This window comes from Colias philodice, chromosome 13 (assembly GCF_061535455.1).
Source record: "Colias philodice isolate Cphi_HAF_F1 chromosome 13, ilColPhil1 Martin Lab GWU primary, whole genome shotgun sequence".
Classification (NCBI taxonomy): Eukaryota; Metazoa; Arthropoda; class Insecta; order Lepidoptera; family Pieridae; genus Colias; species Colias philodice.
Window position 1 is genome coordinate 11,338,908 of NC_143098.1, and position 19,980 is coordinate 11,358,887.

The 19,980-nt window shown below is 35.6% G+C and overlaps 1 protein-coding gene and 1 long non-coding RNA gene across 3 annotated transcripts in view; both read left to right on the forward strand.

Annotated features, from left to right (window-relative positions):
* LOC149483684 (uncharacterized) overlaps positions 1 to 13,884 on the forward strand; it is a 25,603-nt gene extending 11,719 nt beyond the window's left edge. For both annotated transcript variants that reach the window (XM_089702843.1, XM_089702844.1), the window contains exons 2-7: positions 6,864 to 7,026; positions 8,336 to 8,490; positions 9,839 to 10,043; positions 10,395 to 10,541; positions 11,222 to 11,374; positions 11,791 to 13,884. In XM_089702843.1, coding sequence (XP_089558969.1) covers positions 6,867 to 7,026; positions 8,336 to 8,490; positions 9,839 to 10,043; positions 10,395 to 10,541; positions 11,222 to 11,374; positions 11,791 to 12,665 — 1,695 coding nt within the window. In that variant the 5' untranslated portion in view covers positions 6,864 to 6,866 and the 3' untranslated portion in view covers positions 12,666 to 13,884. The remainder of the gene's footprint in view (positions 1 to 6,863; positions 7,027 to 8,335; positions 8,491 to 9,838; positions 10,044 to 10,394; positions 10,542 to 11,221; positions 11,375 to 11,790) is intronic.
* LOC149483681 (uncharacterized) overlaps positions 1 to 19,980 on the forward strand; it is a 163,200-nt gene that overhangs the window by 103,298 nt on the left and 39,922 nt on the right. The gene's annotated exons all lie outside the window — the stretch shown is intronic.

Sequence of the window (19,980 nt, forward strand, 5' to 3'; positions counted from 1 at the left end):
TTATAATCTGTCCGCATACGAAATTTACTATCGATTCAGTATTTTTATGTGGTTGACCTCCAAATTTATAGACATAACAACAGATTTTACATATGGTATACCTACCACCTGCTCCTCTGCTTGCTCTGCCATAAAAAAAGAAATATTTTATGATTTCAAACTTAACCGACAAACGTCGTTCTGCCTTACTCTCATCACTAAGGGATATGAAAAATAGATGTTGGCAGATTCTCAAATCTCAATAGGCACACAAAATTTCATGAGTATCGGTCCAGCCGTTTCGGAGGAGTAACTAGCATTGTGACACGAGAATTTTATATCTTGACTAGACTAGAGAAAGAAGAGAAGAGATAAGTGAGATAACGCTATACGTAACATATATGTATAACTGCTTATAATACACTATACAGTTAGGTAACGCTTAGGAAAGATAGTAAACCCATATTACTGGGATAACGCCCAGAAGATCCCATACTAAGCAAAATAAGCAAAACTTATACGATTCGCTTGGCGATAACTTTTGTGTGTGCCAGTTAAAATGTATCGAGTTAGATGGAAAGTAATAAACGGAGAAGATAAACATTAAGTTGTTGTTTCGGTTTCTCGTGTAAATAAATAGGTATATGTATACCACTATACAGGTACACTTTTCAAAGAATGTGTTTTTGGGAGCCGTAGGAGCTATATATGTGGCCATAAGAAAAGATGTATGAAAATATACAGAGTAGACATCTATGGGAGGGAGTGAAAATACTTTAAATACTGGAGATAGCGAATTTTGCTGAAAGTAAACATACCTTCATATAGATCATACACAATTAGTGCTAGTGCTAGTAATTCAATCAAATAGCAGATTCAACCAGATGACTGCGACATATACATACAAATATCCAAAGCAATCAGTTTATAAGCATTTGGATTACAAATATTCGCGCTTTTACTCGTAGCCATAGCAAGCAAAAAATACTCCTAAAAGCTAACTAAACTAATAAAAATAGTAAATAACAATCTGGATTACAAACGTTTGCGTTTATCTCTCTAGTTTTTTAAAATCAAGCCAAAAAGTCATACAGCATAATGCCTCTAGCCAAACGAAGCCTCCCTGGGGGTGGGGGAGGCGCTGGGGGAGATAATCAAGTGCCTAACGATTTGATTGCCGATATGACAGACAATTTGTCATGGCTTATTGCAAAAACTACGTCTGATCTGATCTCGTTTAGGTGCAGCTTGTTTATCTCTATGGAATTATAATGTGTCGATAGTCTACATAATACGTCTTATTCTATATATGTAGTTGTACTTAAATAGATAAAAATCTCGATAAATATAGACATTGATGAATCTGTGTGCAAGCAAAGCGAACAGCTATTGTTGAACTATTTTTCATTTTTCAGGATTGTGCCTTGTACATCATTTTCATAATACCATGGTCATTCCTCATACCTCAACAGCTGCTTCTTTAGAACTGTATGACTACCTATATTGTTATGTACGGTGTACCTACAACTAATTCGTTTTTGATAACTACTATCCGCAGTATCCACGTCATCATTCTTGATTACTTCATATGCTCCCCATCCTTGCTGCTATACTTAAGACAGTACTCTCGCGAGTTTCAAAGCGAAGTTTACGTCTAAAACACACAGCTGAGCACAATGGGGTCCCTGAAAGCGCCTGCAGCTGTGGAGCGGATCGCAATCCGCATTGTTTGTTCAACAATCACTTGAAATGATATGGTACTACTTTTTCCAGGCCTCGAAAAAGCGCAAGATGGTAGGCAACGATGTCGTTTTGAGTGCAGATTTAGTTCGGTAGCAAAGGGAAAGGAAAATACAGATTATAAGCTTACCGCGTAACTTTGCAGTTTAGTCGGACTGAACTTCAAGAGATGAATGAAGAGATATTGATTTTAACTGGCCCTCCAATAATATTAATATTAAAAAACCCTCAGCCCTCAAATAGTAGAAACCCCCGATGGTCTTAATTGTTTGTGGCTACATTGCCGATGTTACAAATAGAGAAATAATAATCAATTTTTCATTTTAACTTTTGCATTGTTCTTTTAGTAAAATGTGTAGACATGGTATAAACAAATTTGTCAACAATTCTTCACCAAAGTTAAATCGATTCAGCAAAAGCTTTGTTCGCTTTGTATGCAGGTACATATTTTAACATTGAACACAGAGGGTTCAAAGGGGGACGTAACAAATTGGATTTAGGTCCCCCGTGTGGTCCGTCTAGCCTTTGGTTATAACAGGTTATACAATATACATGCTAATGTTAAATGTACTGGGTTTGAAGATTGTGCAATTTAAATAGTGCTCATGTTCATCGTGGATTAGTGGCTAAACCTTTAGAGATCGCAGAAGAACAATAAAAAATTCAAGTAAGACGTATTTTATTAGAATAAAAACTATGCATGTTTTGTTACTTTTTTCGGTAACTAATTATAAATTCTAAACTGTTAATAAATTTATAAAAACTTATGTTTTTGTAAATTGTCGTAAATATTCGTTCACATAAAAAGTACTAACTATATGCAAAGAAGTCACAATATCACTTCCGAAAAACATTTATTATTATTTATTATGCTTAATTAAAAGGGCTATAAAATCGCAATGTCATTCTCCCCCGTGACAGCTCTATTGATTGTTGTTAATACAACCTTCGCAGGTAGTCAAACATTTTGAATTGTGCAACTACCCTCTTACGTAAGACTTACGAATTTCGACCTTAAATCTTTTTTAATAGAGATTAATTTATCGTTGCAAAGGTTATAACAGCCACCCCAGTACTGAAGGGATAAAGCTTTCAATAAGGGTCGTTATAGACGGTAATTATGTGCAATAGTGCACCGAATACACTGAGAGTGTTGAACATGTTACCTATATGTATGTTTAGAATCTATATCAATGAAAATAACACTAAGATTTGAGAACAACCATCGTTCTTATACAGAGACGGTACATAAGGTTTAACATAATGACTAGTAGGTATAATATCATTTAGGTATCAACACACTTCCAAAACTGCTGGGTTCAGAAGACAGAAACTATGAAATGTGTACCTAATGTGTTTCAGAAGCACTAACCACACTTATTCAATAGAGTGAAATATTTTTTATTTTCGAGAGTTTTACATTTAAAAAAAACATTCTCATTGTATAAACTCTATATTAAGATTATGATGAATAGTTACAAATTTACAATCACCTCTATCCAGTATAAAATTCAATAATTCCTACAAATTGCATTACACTGAAAAATGCATCCACCCCCGATGTCTTGACGTGTGTTCACACCCTTACGTAATGGTAGAATTATCGCCCCTCGAGGGTGAACGACCCTCTGATCAGCGACAAGCCCGATATTTACGAGCTGAACCTAAACACTGTTTAGCGCCCCTGTTGACACTAACTTGTCTAATTATTGCCGACAAAGCCTACTGTATAGTTGGATCCCTAAATCTGTTTGGTCAATACCACGTACTGCAGTTGAATAATACATTAATAAACAGCACCATAGTTACTTTTATTTTGCACCAAAAGAAAGACAAAGCCGACAGTTACAAAGAAAAGCAAAGGCTGTTTACAAATTAAACTTCTGAAAGTAACTTACATAACTACCTGTGCCTCGCGGTTTCACCCGCGGAAGAACCAGCCCGCAAAATCAAGTATTTCTATAGCTTATGTGTTATCAGTTATGTCTAGTAAAGTTTGATCGAATTGCGTCCAGCAGTTTTTTTCGTGAAGAACAAATATAAATACATGAGGATAGATATTATATAGGATACATACCTACCTACAGCTATCCTCAGAATTCAGAAGCTTCGCATTTATAAAATTGGTAACATAGATACATATATGACGCTTTATGCCGGCTTATGATTTGAGCAAAGAGCATTTACAACATCATAAAGTACTACAAGTACATGTGAAACTCAAATGTGTTTTTGATTGATGTTAATTATGCTTTAAAGCATTTAAAGCGAGAATTAAGGTACTTAAGTTAATACTTTTCTCAAGCCAGAAAGCGGCAGTATATAGGTAACATAAGCTAGCTTACACAAGTACAACTTTGAAATGTACTTAGAAATTACTTAAACTCAAATGTACTTAACTAACTACCTATGCAATTAAATAAATATTTATTTGATTATTTATTTTCTTTTATTGTGTCGTCTGTAAAGCATAATATTAAATATGATAAAGAAATAATACGTATTATTTTCATTTTAGCTGTGATTTTAGTAATATATTTTTACGTCTTCTTATTAAAATCATAAACAACACTTCTATTTTCGCAATAACAAAATGAATTCGATAAAATATGGAATACAATTTTGTAATGTAAATGGTAACAGCTGTCGCGTGGTGGCTAGGTCCAATATATACAGATAGGTAATATAATACTATACTAGTCTAATACAAGTACTAGATATAAACATAATATTATAGATACAGTATATTATAATTTGTATACAAGTCTGCTCGCTAAATCCGCCTACGATTAATTTTAATGACGCTTTCACCTCAGTTTTGTGGAACGCAAGCATCCTTGTAAAACTGGAGGCCGAACGATGAAAAATGTTTCAGTTTTAACGTTTCAGTATAAATATATTTAATTTTGTGTTTTAAGAGAATATTATGGATTACCTTACTTTATAAACAGTGAATGTTTTCTGTATTTAATATTGTTTTTTTACTTTAAAAGTAACGTATGTAGTATAAAATTTGGTTATTATAGGTAATTTTTACAAATTCAAATTATATTTATTTGCAAGAATGCACTGTTCACTGTTCACTGAAACTGAATTATTTAATCAGAAAAGGTTATTTTGTTTTTTTGCCTTGTCTTATTGTGCGATGTATAGGTAACTATTTTCTTCATACATTTTCATCAGATACACCGTTCAATATGCAATAAAGTGTTTAATACCTACTTAAGTATACCTATCTACTATCTAACCAAAGGCTACCCTTTAACCCTTGTACCGTTTTATTTTGCACGAAGGGCTGTCAATACAGGGGTTGGGGGTTGCGACAGACCTTTGATTACGGTCAAGGTAACTGGCCAAACATTGCGGGATAAATATTTACCTTTTCCTCTCTAAATTAAGCGAATGGGGACAAAATAGGTAGTCGTTGTATGTGAAGCTAAAATATTGATAAAAAAACAAAAAAATTCTTCTTAACTAGCAGTGGAATACTTATATACAAGTGGTTTCTTATGTATGAATTGAAAGTCTTTCAAAGCATGTCATATAAATTAAAAGTTCTCGACATGTAGTAATTTTCCATGATCGGTGACGCCATAGCAAAGTTGGGAAAAACACCAAGAACTTGTTATGTACATTGCTATAATATAATAAGAAAACATAAAATAAGAAGTAAATATAACTACTTATTGCCTTTCTACGAAACATATAACTCAATTTATTGGTAGACGAATCAATACTACAATAAAACCAAGTCGGCGATCAAAACAGAAATCCTTACTGCAAAGGACAAAGCAATCAATTATCTCTAAAATGTAGGAAACTTGGCGACGCGCCACGTAAAGAAGTTTTTTGTTTTCTCCAGAAATGGCAAATTCTTGGAAGCACTGAATCCAGGTCACAATTTAGTAACGTTGTTATTGCCAAACTGTAAGAAACTTAATTTATGACTTATCATTCTATAAAGTCATCTAGAACCTACGAATTCAATTCCAAATATCTGGAAATATGATACTTTCTTACAGATTGTATCTTAGGTAGCAAATTATGATCCACTTTCAATACTTCATAGCTCACCCTTGAACAGGATTTCTCATTAAAATAATCTGTAAAACAAGCTGCAAGCATGGTTCATCGATAAAATATTTTTATTTCAAACTTGTTACATGTACATTTGGTGATATGCGTTTAAATAAAATCTTAAATATGAAAACACATTGATACAGCAATAAGATTAACTGAAGCAATGAAATCCATTTCCCTCTATCGTTACATTGACATATAGCTACTTACAGCTTCGGCTCATTAGTTGAATACACCACTACGAAACGAAGCATCCCCAAACTTACTACTGCAATCATTCTTTTCGGTTAACCAATATTTACATGTTGTAAGCGATGCTCAGCAACCCTCACTTGAAGTGCGTACGATAATGTTCAATGAGTTATACTTATAGCATAGGAAGAGGAGGGGTCCGGCGACGAGCCCTGAGGGACGCTGGCCCATTTCATTTCCTACATATGGAATATTTCGCCGCTTAGAGGGGTGCTTTGAAGGGAATAATGCACTTTTTCTCGTCTTTGATGTTCGGAACTTTCTTGAACTTAAATATAAAATGTACGAGCATGTTTCGAACTTAATAACTAAATAAGACCAGTTGAAGCTCGTCTTTTACTGACTCGATGAAGCAGATTGGAAAAGCAAAAGGTTTAAAGATAAATCAAAATGTCAATGAATATTTGATGTGTTTCCTTGAAGGCACGCTATTCTTGAAACGTGATAGACAATTTACTCGTAGGTAATCTCAATAGCAATGTTAATACTTATTTATTAAAATGTGAACATTTTAAAAGAACGTAATTTTAATGAAGCTCTTCAGGACTTTTGATATTTTTCATGACTAGCTACTTCTATTTTATTTTTATGTCTTCGACTTGCCAATTCAAATTCACTGAGCTTTTACCAAGGTTGCTCATTGATTCGCTTAAAAGCAATATTTTTGTTCAGAAGCAATATTTTCCAGGCAACCAATAAACTGATGAACCTTTAAAATTATGTACAAGGATACATTGTATGTACATCATACTTAAAAGTTCTCTCTTTTGTATAATTAAAAGAATTTATTATACAAAATAAGCTATTCACAGATAATGTGGTCATCCGTGGAGAGCGGTGTGGAAGCGTCGCGGGCTGCACCCTGCGCTCGCGGCAAGCACTCCGCGACGCTCCTGGGGGGGTACGTGTACGTGCTTGGCGGGAGGGGCGCGGGGGGATCGGTGCCGCTGAGAGATTTCTGGAGATACTGTCTGGGTAAGTAATATTAATGAAGCAGTAGTGTAGACTGCTTCCAATAATTTATGTATCTTTTTTTAGATACTGTCTAGGTAAGTTCTCTTCTTCTTTCTATTAACCAGCAGTATGTTTATAACATACTAAGATATTATGGTTTTCTAGATCGGTTTTGGACGAGTTCGAAGTAAAGACGAGCATAAGGTCACATGAGTAGAAAAACGGTCAAACTCAAAGAAAATTATTATTACTTTTACTAGTTTTTATGATAGTTGATCGCATTTATCGAGAAGAATCGGCAAGATAGAGACACGCTTTTCAGATTATTTTTAAAACTTCGATAGTTGCTATACATAAAGTTACTGTGTCTAGAGAGTACAATAACCTGCAGTATGCAATTACATCGTCTAATAAATCGATTTCGACCACAACATAAAGACTAGCATAACATAACATAATTACACCAATTTTATTTATAACTGGTAGGTATCCAGTAATTTTTTTAATGTTACGGACAGTCAACAATTTGTTTAGAAAACAATTTGTGGAACGTCCACATATTAGTATGACTTAAACAGGTCTAATAATAATTTGATAACTGAATATCTTTTGATCTACTTGCTAATGTGAAAATAATCCTCAAAAATTTCTCAGAAATTACCATCTTATCTTGTCGTATTTAATTTATCCAATTTAAATAGGACCACCGCAATAAAAATACTTATTACTGGCTCTCGCAGGAGTGTCGTCATTCGCCGCGCTACAAACCGCTGAATTTACGATATTTGATTACTGTGAATAATAACACACACTACAGAATAAAAGAATCATAATAAATATGCATGTATTAAAAACAAAACTAAACCCATATTTCATGTTCTATCAACAAATCGTTCTTATGTAGAGGCTCGAATGCAGAGGCCACTGCAGTCAGCGTTTCTTTGACGATCGACACAATTATGTGAAGAGCCGCTCGCTTTTCTTGAAAAACTATGAATTTACTATTTCAAAAGTAGTTTGAATAGAAATGAAATGAAAAGATGGTGATTTAGAATGGATAGAGATAATTAAAATCTTATTATATCAAGAAAAAGATACTCGACTCTAAAGTGTGAAGATATCGTTATGTCGATAAATATATGTATAAGTATATTAGATAGATTTTTAATAATTGTCTACACTTCTACCTTTACATCATCGTTTCTTTTCTTTTTTCATCAAACCTATTGTCTCTTGTAATACATATTTTGTCTGGTTATCCAAGTCGGCTCTATTTATATAACAAAAACCTTCTTAACGCCTCACTTTTATACCAATCTTGCCCATCCAGCCACAGGACGTTGGGAGCGGCTAGAAGCACGTGGGGAGCCGCCCCCCGCGCTACAGGAACACACTGCAACAGCTCATGAAGGTCGTCTCTATGTTTTCGGTGGAGAAGCTGGTGCCCTGTCCAATGAGACACCGCTTTGGATTTATGATACCGAGGTACATCTCAATCAAATCATTGAATACTGGGTTTTTGTAGGATTTCAATTCCATGTAAATGAGGTATGCCTTATTAGTACAGGTTCTTGTTAAATTCCTTTCGAAATAATTTCAGCATTCGCCTTTCACTGAGATAATGGATGTTCGTTGCGAGCTTACCTAAATATGAATAGTATCTCAACCATCTGTATTGAATAAGGAATATGAAGGACGAAGTCACTTCGACTTTGATTCAATCAAACAAAATCGAACCGGCAGGATAGACTGAAACTTTTATATTTTATTCAATCTAGACTTCTGGTAGCACTAGAATCGTCGTTTTATTACGCACTAGCTTACCGCCCGCGGCTACGCCCGCTTTGTCTAAAACCCAATAAAATAATTATATACTTAAACCTTCCTCTTGAATCACTCTATCTATTAAAAAAAACCGCCTCCAAATCCGTTGCGTAGTTTTAAAGATTTGAACATACAAAGGGGCATAGGGACAGAGAAAGCGACTTTATTTTATACTATGTAGTGATTAAAATTTACCATTTATCATAACACTAGCGACCCGCCCCGGCTTCGCACGGGTGCAATACTGATACTAAATACACTACAGAAAAATTGTGAACGTTGTACATATATAAAAACATAGCGTCGCCCGCTCCGTCAAATAGATAGCCGGGCGGCCGGCCTGTAGCGCTGCAAACGCTACGTCCCGCAATTTTTAAATCTGTAATATCTTCGAAAATATTCACTTAAATCATACGGTATAAAGGGCCATATAGATCTATATTAAATGAACAATTTATTCAAGGTATTTAATTGGTTAAGGATTAATGCTGTATTGGTTAAAATCGCATCAAAAATTAGCCATTATTTGTCGTAAAAAGTAAATGACAAAAAAAAGTTATTGTGGGTTATCCATAAGAGATAGACATATACCATCGCGGACTTTTCTGTAGACCTTTTCAATGTGTATAATACTTAGTACATTATTTTGATAAAACTCGTAGGGTTCAGCCTGCGTTTGCAATTTAAGCGGAAAAAATGTAATTTTTTACGACATCACATTAGAAACCTCAAAAATAACAATATTTCTTCACTATTTAATGGATGTTATTATACATATAAACCTTCCTCTTGAATCACTCTATCTATTAAAAAAAACCGCATCAAAATCCGTTGCGTAGTTTCAAAGATTTAAGCGTACAAAGGGACATAGGGACATAGGGACAGGGAAAGCGACTTTGTTTTATACTATGTAGTGATGATGATGATGTACAACATTCATAATATTTTCTTACAAATGATCGAAGTCAGTAATATTTCTCTATAAACTTATTCCCTCAAACCATTCTAGCTACAACTATGGCGGAAGCTAGCCGGTCAGACCAGCAGCAACTACTCCACACTGCGCCGGCGCAGTGCCCGCGAAGCTCGCAACGGGACCGGCCCACGGGGACGACGGGGACATTCTGCGCATGCGCTGAAGGACTGCCTGCTTATATACGGGGGGTATAAGGACTTGCGGGGCTCCACTAATGAGCTGTGGGCGTTTCATTATGGTGAGTTGAGAGTCACACGTGTGAGTGACGCATGTAAGTGGTGACACGTCGAATAACGCGTGTGAGTGACGCATGTAAGTAGTGAGTAGTGACACATCGAGTAACACGTGTGAGTGACACGTGTAAGTGGTGACACGTCGAGTAATGCGTGTGACTGACTCGTGTGATTGACACGTGTGGCTGAAACGTGTGACAGGTGTGACTGATTTTATTAAATTTGTTATCTAACTTTCAACAATTCCATTTCGAATTGAATATCTATTTTTCATATCTCAGTGATTATTAAAAATAAAGCAGTACAAGCGTTTGCCAGGACAACAGCAATTATAATATAAGTAATTGTGTCCTTAGAATCGGAGTGGTGGCAGCAGGTGCGCACAAGCGGCGCGGGCCCGGCGCGGCACCGGCACGCGGCCGCGCTGCACGACGCGCGCCTCTACGTGCACGGCGGTCAGTGCGACCTGCGGGACTGCGCCGACCTGTGGCACTACGACACCAGTACGTGCCACACGTGTTACATTCCTCATTTTGTGACGTCATTCATAATTTTACACCTGGTTTTTCATTGTGTTTCGTCATTTTTAAGTGGGCTATAGTTTTAAATTAAAGGTCTTTTATTTGTACTGCTTATATATTGCTTGAAACAAATTAAAGGTCTTAAAATTGTGTAGGGCTGTGTTGCTGCAACGAAACGTCTAAACATTTGCTAGACGTTTTAAAGGTCGAAAAAAAAACTAAATGATGAAAAAGAATTTTTAAGTAAGTAACTATTTAATCTTAAAAAAAATATTTCAAATACCTATTAAATGGCTATAATATGACTTTTGCTATTGCCTATATGCCCTATTCTTATAAACTTCTTTTCCCAGCTCTCATCTATTGTATATATAAAACTTAAAGGTGACTGATATAATGATCTATCAACGCACAGCCCAAACCACTGGACGTATCAGGCTGAAATTTGGCATGCAGGTAGATGTCATAACGTAGGCGTCCCCTAAGAAAGGATTTTAGAAAATTCATCCCCTAAAGGGGTAAAATAGGTGATGAAAGTTTGTACGATGAAAATTTATCTTTTCCACGCAGGCGAAGCTGCGGGCAACAGCTAGTTATACATAAAATTATAGCTATTTCGGACTTGCTAATTGCCTTTTCTTACAATACACTTGTATGTGCAGTATCCCGCGTGTGGACGCAAGTGCGCACCCCCGCGAAGAGCTCCCCGGCGGCGCGCAGCGGGCACGCGGGGCTGCGCGCGGGGGCACATCTGTACATCTTTGGGGGGGAGGCGGGGGGAAGTCCTACTAACGAACTGTGGCGGTTCCATTTTGGTATGTTTGTTTGGTTTGCGTATGGTGTACTAATTTGGTTTTTAATGTGGAATTGATATAGATTCCCAAAGGCAAAAGTTTGTTAATTGTTAAAGTATACTTATTAAGTTGCCATGTTCGTCCACAATCGTGTATGTATGGTGCATTAATTTGATAGGTTATTGTGGAATAGAACTATAATGCTGAAATGTTTATAATTGAAAATATGATGATTAGATAAGTTGCCATGACACAATCTCGAATGTTATTTTTATTATCAAATCACAACAACGAACTCTATAAATTCATTTCGTCTTCTACTTCACTACTACTTCAATTTGCATTTGAATAACTTCAACCTTCAATTATTTATTTTGAACACCATTTTAACATAACTTTTTGTTTAACATTGCTAATAACATTACTTTCCATTCCAGCAACAGAAACCTGGGAGCGCATCATTCACTCCCTCAAGTGGCCCTCCCCCCGCGTGGACTGCCGCGCCCTCCTCATCAGCTCCCCTTGTTCTAAATCCCGTGTCCCCCTCCCCCCACCACCTCGAGCCGAACCCCCCGCGGGCTTCCTCAGAGAGATCTCCAAACTATCCTCCTTCCACATTCGCAGAGCTGCAAGATGCTCATACAGTGTTCTCGGAGACCAGGACTCCACTGAAAGCCTCATTAGAGAATCCACGTCTTTGTCCAAATCTCGCTCCGCTTATATCATCGATGAACGCCAGCCAGCAGATGGTGATGAAAGCCCCAAAGAAGGAACTGTCCCGGAACAGTGCATAGTGTCCAGGGAACCGATTTCTGTCCCGGATTTCGCTGACATGGTTCTTCCAACGCCGGTTCTATCGCCCATCGAAGCCACGAAGCTAGTATACCTGGATTCAGAGGAAGAAGAAGATTTAAAACTTAAGAAAGTAGAAAAAACGACCGTCCTGCCAAAATCTGCGTCCGTGAAATTCACCAAAATACCCGTCACAGACAAAAATGATGACGAAGGGGAGTTATCGACGTCTGATTATGCAAGCGCAGAGAAAGTTAACCGTCCGAACAGAGCGTCTCTGGGTTTCAGCAACCCGCATTATTTGGGACCCGATATCAGGAACTTGGGGTCCGCTATGACCCCAGATTCTGGAGTAGGCGGGGGAGATATCGAGTTGCAGGATATGAGCGAAAGACGATCTAGAAGTGAACCCAGGAACGGGGAATCTCAGCTATACTTGCTTCTCGTGGGGGGAAAAGAGCCCCCACACAGGGCTCTATTGCAAAGTCCCCTTTCCATGTGGACGTATCGGCTGTTGTGAATGTAGTATTATCTAGTATTTTATTTTACAAAATAAATATATTTTGAAACATTTATTTTGATTAGACCCGGGATTCTTTAAAGAAATGATAAAGGAAAAGTTCAAAGATTTTTGATTACCTCTGGGATAAATTATAGATAGATCCTGGATCCACAATAGATCCATCTTAAAATGTCATAAAAAATAAACTTAACTCACAAAATACTCATCAAGCAGTATTTTTGCAGATCTTATGAAAGCAGTATTTTCTAGCAGTATCTGATTTCTGCATAATAGAGATGTTAAATTTTGAGGGAAATGCAATAGATTTTCAACTATTTTCATACAAGTTAACGTTTTGATGTTATTAATTATAATAATGTGACATTATTTAGTTGTTTTTATTGTGTACTTTAGTTATTTTAGTACAATATTATTATTCCTCTTTATTTTTACATTCCTGTGTGTTTCATGATGTTATGTTTACAGTTTTGGGAAAGAAGAAAAAATACTCATTATTTTTAATTTGTGTCTAAACTAACAATAAACCTCGGTACTTAAGTACCTAAGTGTAATTTTTATTTAATTAATTAGGTAAAATTTTCGCAGCTATTTTATTAGTTTTCTGCTTGTTTTCTGCAACTTGCAAGTGATATTTTGATAATTTATTTATATTACTTTGAATATAAATTCCGAACCGATATAGCCCACTCACGCGTTTTGTTTTCAAATGTCTAAACAATTTAAAAATTACACATAATTATTAAATTTGTATTCTCTGTTCTTGTCATTTATAAAAAGCCCGTATTTTAAATGCAGTATTATGAATGTATACCATTCTTTTCATGAGTAGACTTATTAACTGTTTTACTATATAAGTACCTACTTATAATATTGTTCTTACTTCTGTACCTATACTGACTGCAATTAATTAGGTATTATTTTTTATAGCAGCGTCCTAGATAATGGTAAATTGTGCCAATTGATGTTGTTTTTATATGTATTTTATTTTATACATGACTGTAATCTTTACTATCTATAAGTAAGTGCAATACCTACTTTTATTATTTGTAAATACAATTTTGTGTAATGTCTGTTATTATTAGAAATGATAATTATGAATTAAGTTTTTTATATATCAGTTGACGTTTTTTAATTTAAATTTGTTTTGATCTTTAATATAGGCCTACAATAGATTTGATTCCAATGTGACTTGTGAGACAATGTTAATAAACCAGATTATGACAAAACTTGCTTAATTTTATTTGTTGTACAGTCCTTATCCAATTCCTATACCACAAAGACAAAAACACGAAAGCCTGTAGGTACCTATGTCGTACCTATAACGATGCGATTCAAATAAGAATGGAAAAGCTCCAATGAGAAATTTTTCAGCGTTTCTGTGAGGCCCAGGTAGCCCAGAGCCGAAACCCGCCTCGAAATAGATTTTTTTTATGAAATGAAATGAAATGAAATGATTTATTTTTATTTTATAAATAAATAGTCATATCAATAACATTTGATTTACTTTGCCTGACTTTTGCAACATATTTTAATAAAAACATGAATGATTGTCGTATTGACTTCAGATTATTCAAATAAAATAAATAATTTGAATTTATATTAAATTGCCTAAAGCTTAAGGTAAGTCAAAAAGTTAGCATTCTAATTTTTTCTGTACACCGCGCACATAGTAGGTATAAAACAAAATCGCTGATGCTTTCTGTCCGTTCCTATACATTACGCTTAAATATTTGATGAAATGCAATGAAATAAATTTATTTGACCACTAGATTTCCGCCCGCGGCTTCGCCCGCGTTTTCAAAGGAAAACCCGCATAGTTCCCGTTCCCGTGGGATTTCCGGGATAAAACCTATCCTATGTGTTAATCCAAGTTACCCTCTATATGTGTGCTAAATTTCATTGTAATCGGTTCAGTACTTTTTACGTGAAAGATAGTGTCCGACCGAAGGTTCGGTTTCGGTTTCGGTTTCGGCTGAGTTTCGGCCAAAAATTAAGTTTCGGCCGCAGTTTCGGTTTCGGCCAGAATCGGCCGAAACTTTTGCCGAAACCGAAACTTATTTCGCAAGTTCAGTGAACTTAGTTCACACACGTTCACGCCTTCGCTTTCCTCGGCAACGCTTTGACGGACGCTGTCAAAGCGTTGGTTGACCCACGCTGGTGGAAACAATTTTTGATTATCTATGTTGAGATTGGAACTGGGTGTAATAGTAATTATAATTTTTATATATGAGGTGATTATTATAGTATATAATATTATATAATAGAGACTGATTATTATTCCAAGTACAAATACCAATCCAAAGTATTAAAGACTCTTTAATAAAGAGAAAGATCTCAAAATACCAATACTTAGTATTTAAAGTAACAGTAACAATGACCTACTGATTTGATTTAGATGACTGATTTTACTGAGAACTTAATTTGAAAAAATAATAAAAATAAAAATTGTTATTAACTATTAATATTTTAAAAATATTATTTTTTTATTTTATATTAAATAAATGATTACAACAAATTTAATATACTTTGTTTTCATTTTATGCCCTAATTAAGGCAAAATAATAGGTAAAATGCACCAAAGTTCAGTATTTTTAGAAATTTCATACTTGACCACGTGAGTTTCGGTTTCGGTTTCGGTTTCGGCCGAAACTGAATCCACGGCCGAACATTCGGTTTCGGTTTCGGTTTCGGCCTGGAAACCAGTTTCGGTCGGACACTAGTGAAAGAGTAACAAACATCCATACAAACTTTCGCCTTTATAATAGTACTAGCGACCCGCCCCGACTTCGCACGGGTGCAATGCTGATACTAAATACACCACAGAAAAACGTTGTATATAAAAACAGCCCGCTCCGGCTTCGCACGGGTATAAAATAGATAGCCGGGCGGCCGGCCGGTACCGCCGCAAACGCTACGTCCCGCAATTTTTAAAACTGTAATATCTTCGAAAATATTCACTTAAATCACACGGTGTAAAGGGCCATATTGGTACGGCAGCTAGTAACGTTTAAAAAAAAGTCATTTTAGTATAGATGGTTTTTTGATATACTGTTCCTCTTGCTATTTCGGTTAGAGTCCGGGCTGTCTGGCTGGTCGCAGTGGTTGCGTTTAGTAGTGCGCATCTTATCTGCACAGGAAAATATCCTTAATTTAAAGTCATTTTTTAACGCGTAATTTTTAATATTTTGCCTATAGATCTGTCCATAAGACATAATTTTTTTATTGCAAGACGTTTTTTTCGTTGTTAAATAGGTGCCAGACGCAATTTTTTATTTCGTTTTTATAAAAAATTCAAATTATTTTAGAATGTCTGTTTTTTTCATATTATGTTCTTCAAACATAATATAATCTAAAATTAATTAGCCAGACGCTAATTCGATTGTTAAGTATTAAATATGTACAAATAAAAACGTAGTGAAAGTAGGTAAGCATAACAATTTGATGATTGTGTATATGGAGAGATAGTTTAAAGTGCAAGAGAGATAGAAAGGGTCGGCCGTGAAAATTAAATAACAATAAACAATAACTTTTTTTTCGAAAATATAAGATGCATAGAAATTGAATTGTTCCTACTCTAGGATTCCCTGTGTTGTGGGAACAAGTACCTTCCATGGTACATTTTATTCCTTAGGCTAAAAAATAAACTATGTATTAGGGTACCTACATCAACAATCTTCTATACAAAACAATTTTTTTTATTACTTAACTAGCGACCCGCCCTGGCTTCGCACGGGTTCGAAATGCTGATACTAAATACTTTACAGAAAAACTGTGAACGTTGTTTAAAAAAACATAGCGGCCCGCTCCGGCTTCGCACAGGTATCTATACTTCTATACTAATATTATAAAGCTGAAGAGTTTGTTTGTTTGTTTGTTTGAACGCGCTAATCTCGGGATCTACTGGTCCGATTTGAAAAATTTTTTCGGTGTTAGATAGCCCATTTATCCAGGAAGGTTATAGGCTAATGGCTATATATCATCACGCTACGGCCAACAGGAGTGGAGCTACGGGGGTGAAACCGCGCTGAGCAGCTAGTAAAATATATAGCCGGGCGGCCGGCCGGTACCGCCGCAAACGTTACGTCCCGCAATTTTTCAAACTCAAACTCAAACATTTATTTATTCAATTAGACTTCTTATAGAACTTTTATAACACTTTTGAAACATCATTACATATTTTAAAATTTACCACCGATTCCGAAAGCAGTATCTACGGAGAAGAACCGGCAAGAAACTCCATATATATCCATACTCCTCCATATCCATAAATCTGTAATATCTTCGAAAATATGCACTTAAATCATACCACAGACTAATAATAATATACTACGTATACATCATCATCAAAGACTCCGATGGCTCGGCCAAGTGGAAAGAATGGGGGAAGATCGAGCAGCGAAACGAGCGTACCTGGGACAGCCATCTGGACGCCGTCCGGTTGGACGCCCCAGGTACCGCTGGAAAGACGAAATTGCCAAAGACCTGCGCAGCCTCCAGATTGAAAACTGGCAAGAGATGGCGCAGGATAGAGTCAAATGGAGGATCTTATTGTCGGAGGCCAAGACTCACTTTGGGTCCCTGCGCCACTCTAGTAGTAGTAGTAGTACGTATACATCATACGGTGTAAAGGGCCATATAGATCTATATTAAATGAACAATGTATTCAAGGTATTTAATTGGTTAAGGATTAATGCTGTATTGGTTAAAATCGCTTCGAAAATTAGCCATTATTTGTCGTAAAAAGTAAATGACAAAAAAAAGTTATTGTGGGTTATCCATAAGAGATAGACATATTATACCGTCACGGACTTTTCTGTAGACCTTTTCAATGTGTACAATACTTAGTACATTATTTTGATAAAACTCGTAGGGCCTGCGTTTCAGCCTGCGTTTGCAATGTAAGCGGAAAAAATGTAGTTATTTTCGACATCATAGAAACCTCAAAAATAACAGTACTTCTCCACTATTTAATGGATGTTATCTATACATATAATAAATCTGTAGAAGGGTCAATTCTGTACATTGAAAATATTGAAAAAATAAATAGCAGGGGGTGTTACTGGATCGATACCAAACCCAAATATGTGATTAAAAAAATTTTTGTATGTCTGTCTGTCTGTCTGTCTGTCTGTCTGTCTGTCTGTATGTGAAGGCATCACGGGAAAACTGACGGTTCGATTTCGATGAAACTTGGTATAATTATACCTTATTATCCTGGGCGTAAAATAGGATACTTTTTATCCTGGAAAAATACGTAGAAAAAAAAATTAATCTTAATTCTTCAGTTTTATCCATAGACGTTGTTCTGTAGTGTAGAACCGCGAACACACGTTCCGTATTATTATAGGCCTAGCCGTATTTGGGTCCAATAGATATTTATAAGATGTCATTGTCAGAGTTACTCAAAATGGAGAAATAAACCATCCACGCGAAGACCGACATCCGCGCGGACGGAGTCGCGGGCGGAAGCTAGTTATACATATAAACCTTCCTCTTGAATAACTCTATCTGTTAAAAAAAACCGCATCATAATCCGTTGCGTAGTTTCAAAGATTTAAGCGTACATAGGGACATAGGGACAGAGAAAGCGACTTTGTTTTATACTATGTGTAGTGATGATGATGATAACAATTATATATAAATCTCGTGTCACAATGTTTGTCCTCAATGGACTCCTAAACCACTTAACCGATTATAATAAAATTCGCATACCATGTGCAGTTCGATCCAACTTGAGAGATAGGATAGTTTAAACATGTAGGTACCACGGGCGAAATCGGGGCGGACCGCTAGTATATCTATATAAATTCATGCTTTAGTTAAATTCAATACAAAACTACTTTAGTTAAATTCAATACAAACTTAAACATGCGAGTGTGTGTGTGTGTGTGTGTCGTGTGTGGTGTGTGTGTGTGTGTGTGTGTTGTGTGTGTGTGTGTGTGTGTACATCAATATTGAAACTAACTTTTTAGTTGTCTCAAGCTTCCAATTTCAAAAACTCTTCAGTATACCGTAACTTTAATTTATTTTTCACTTTTATGTTTTTTTTTCATTTTAACTTTTATTTATAAGAACAAATGTAAATAATATTGTATTCTTGCAATTATTTCCTGTCGCATAATTAAAATACCTACACTAGCTGAGCTGCATGCTTCATTACTTTTATTTATTTATACACATTATTTAATACTTAACAATCGAATTAGCGTCTGGCTAATTAATTTTAGATTATATTATGTTTGAAGAACATAATATGAAAATTACAGACATACTAAAATAATTTGAATTTTTTATAAAAGCGAAATAAAAAATTGCGTCTGGCACCTATTTAACAACGAAAAAAACGTCTTGCAATAAAAAAATTATGTTTGATGGATCTATCTAAAGGCAAAAGATTAAAAATTACGCGTTAAAAAATGACTTAAAATTAAGGAAATTATCCTGTGCAGATAAGATGCGCACTACTAAACGCAACCACTGCGACCAGCCAGACAGCCCGGACTCTAACCGAAATAGCAAGAGGAACAGTATATCAAAGAACCAACTATACTAAAATTCTCTCTTGTCAACGTTGGTAGCTCCTATACGATATAGATCTATATTAAATGAACAATGTATTCAAGGTATTTAATTGGTTAAGGATTAATGCTGTATTGGTTAAAATCGCTTCGAAAATTAGCCATTATTTATCGTAAAAAGTAAATGACAAAAAAAAGTTATTGTGTGTTATCCATAAGAGATAGACATATACCATCGCGGACTTTTCTGTAGACCTTTTCAATGTGTATAATACATGATAATACTTAGTACATTATTTTGATAAAACTCGTAGGTTTCAGCCTGCGTTTGCAATGTAGGTAAGCGGAAAAAATGTAATTTTTTACGACATCACATTAGAAACCTCAAAAATAACAGTACTTCTCCACTATTTAATGGATGTTATCTATACTTATAATAAATCTGTAGAGAGGCCAATTCTGTACATGAAATATATTTAAAAAAAACTATGAAGGGGTGATAAGGGATCGCTACTGATGCCAAAAATGCAATCAGTAAAATTTTTGTCTGTCTGTCTGTCTGTATATTCGTTATAGAAACAAAAACTACACGACGGATTTTAACCAAATTTGGCACAATTATTCTTCATACTCCTGGGCAGGTTATAGTAAAAGAATCATGTAAATCGGTGTAGAAACACCAAAGTTATACATGAAATACGCTATAAGTCATCGCGCGTGAATACAGAATCATGCAGCCATAAGGATTATTTTTGTGTATCAGTTGCCGCGTTCGACGCGCTTCGCGGCGGGAG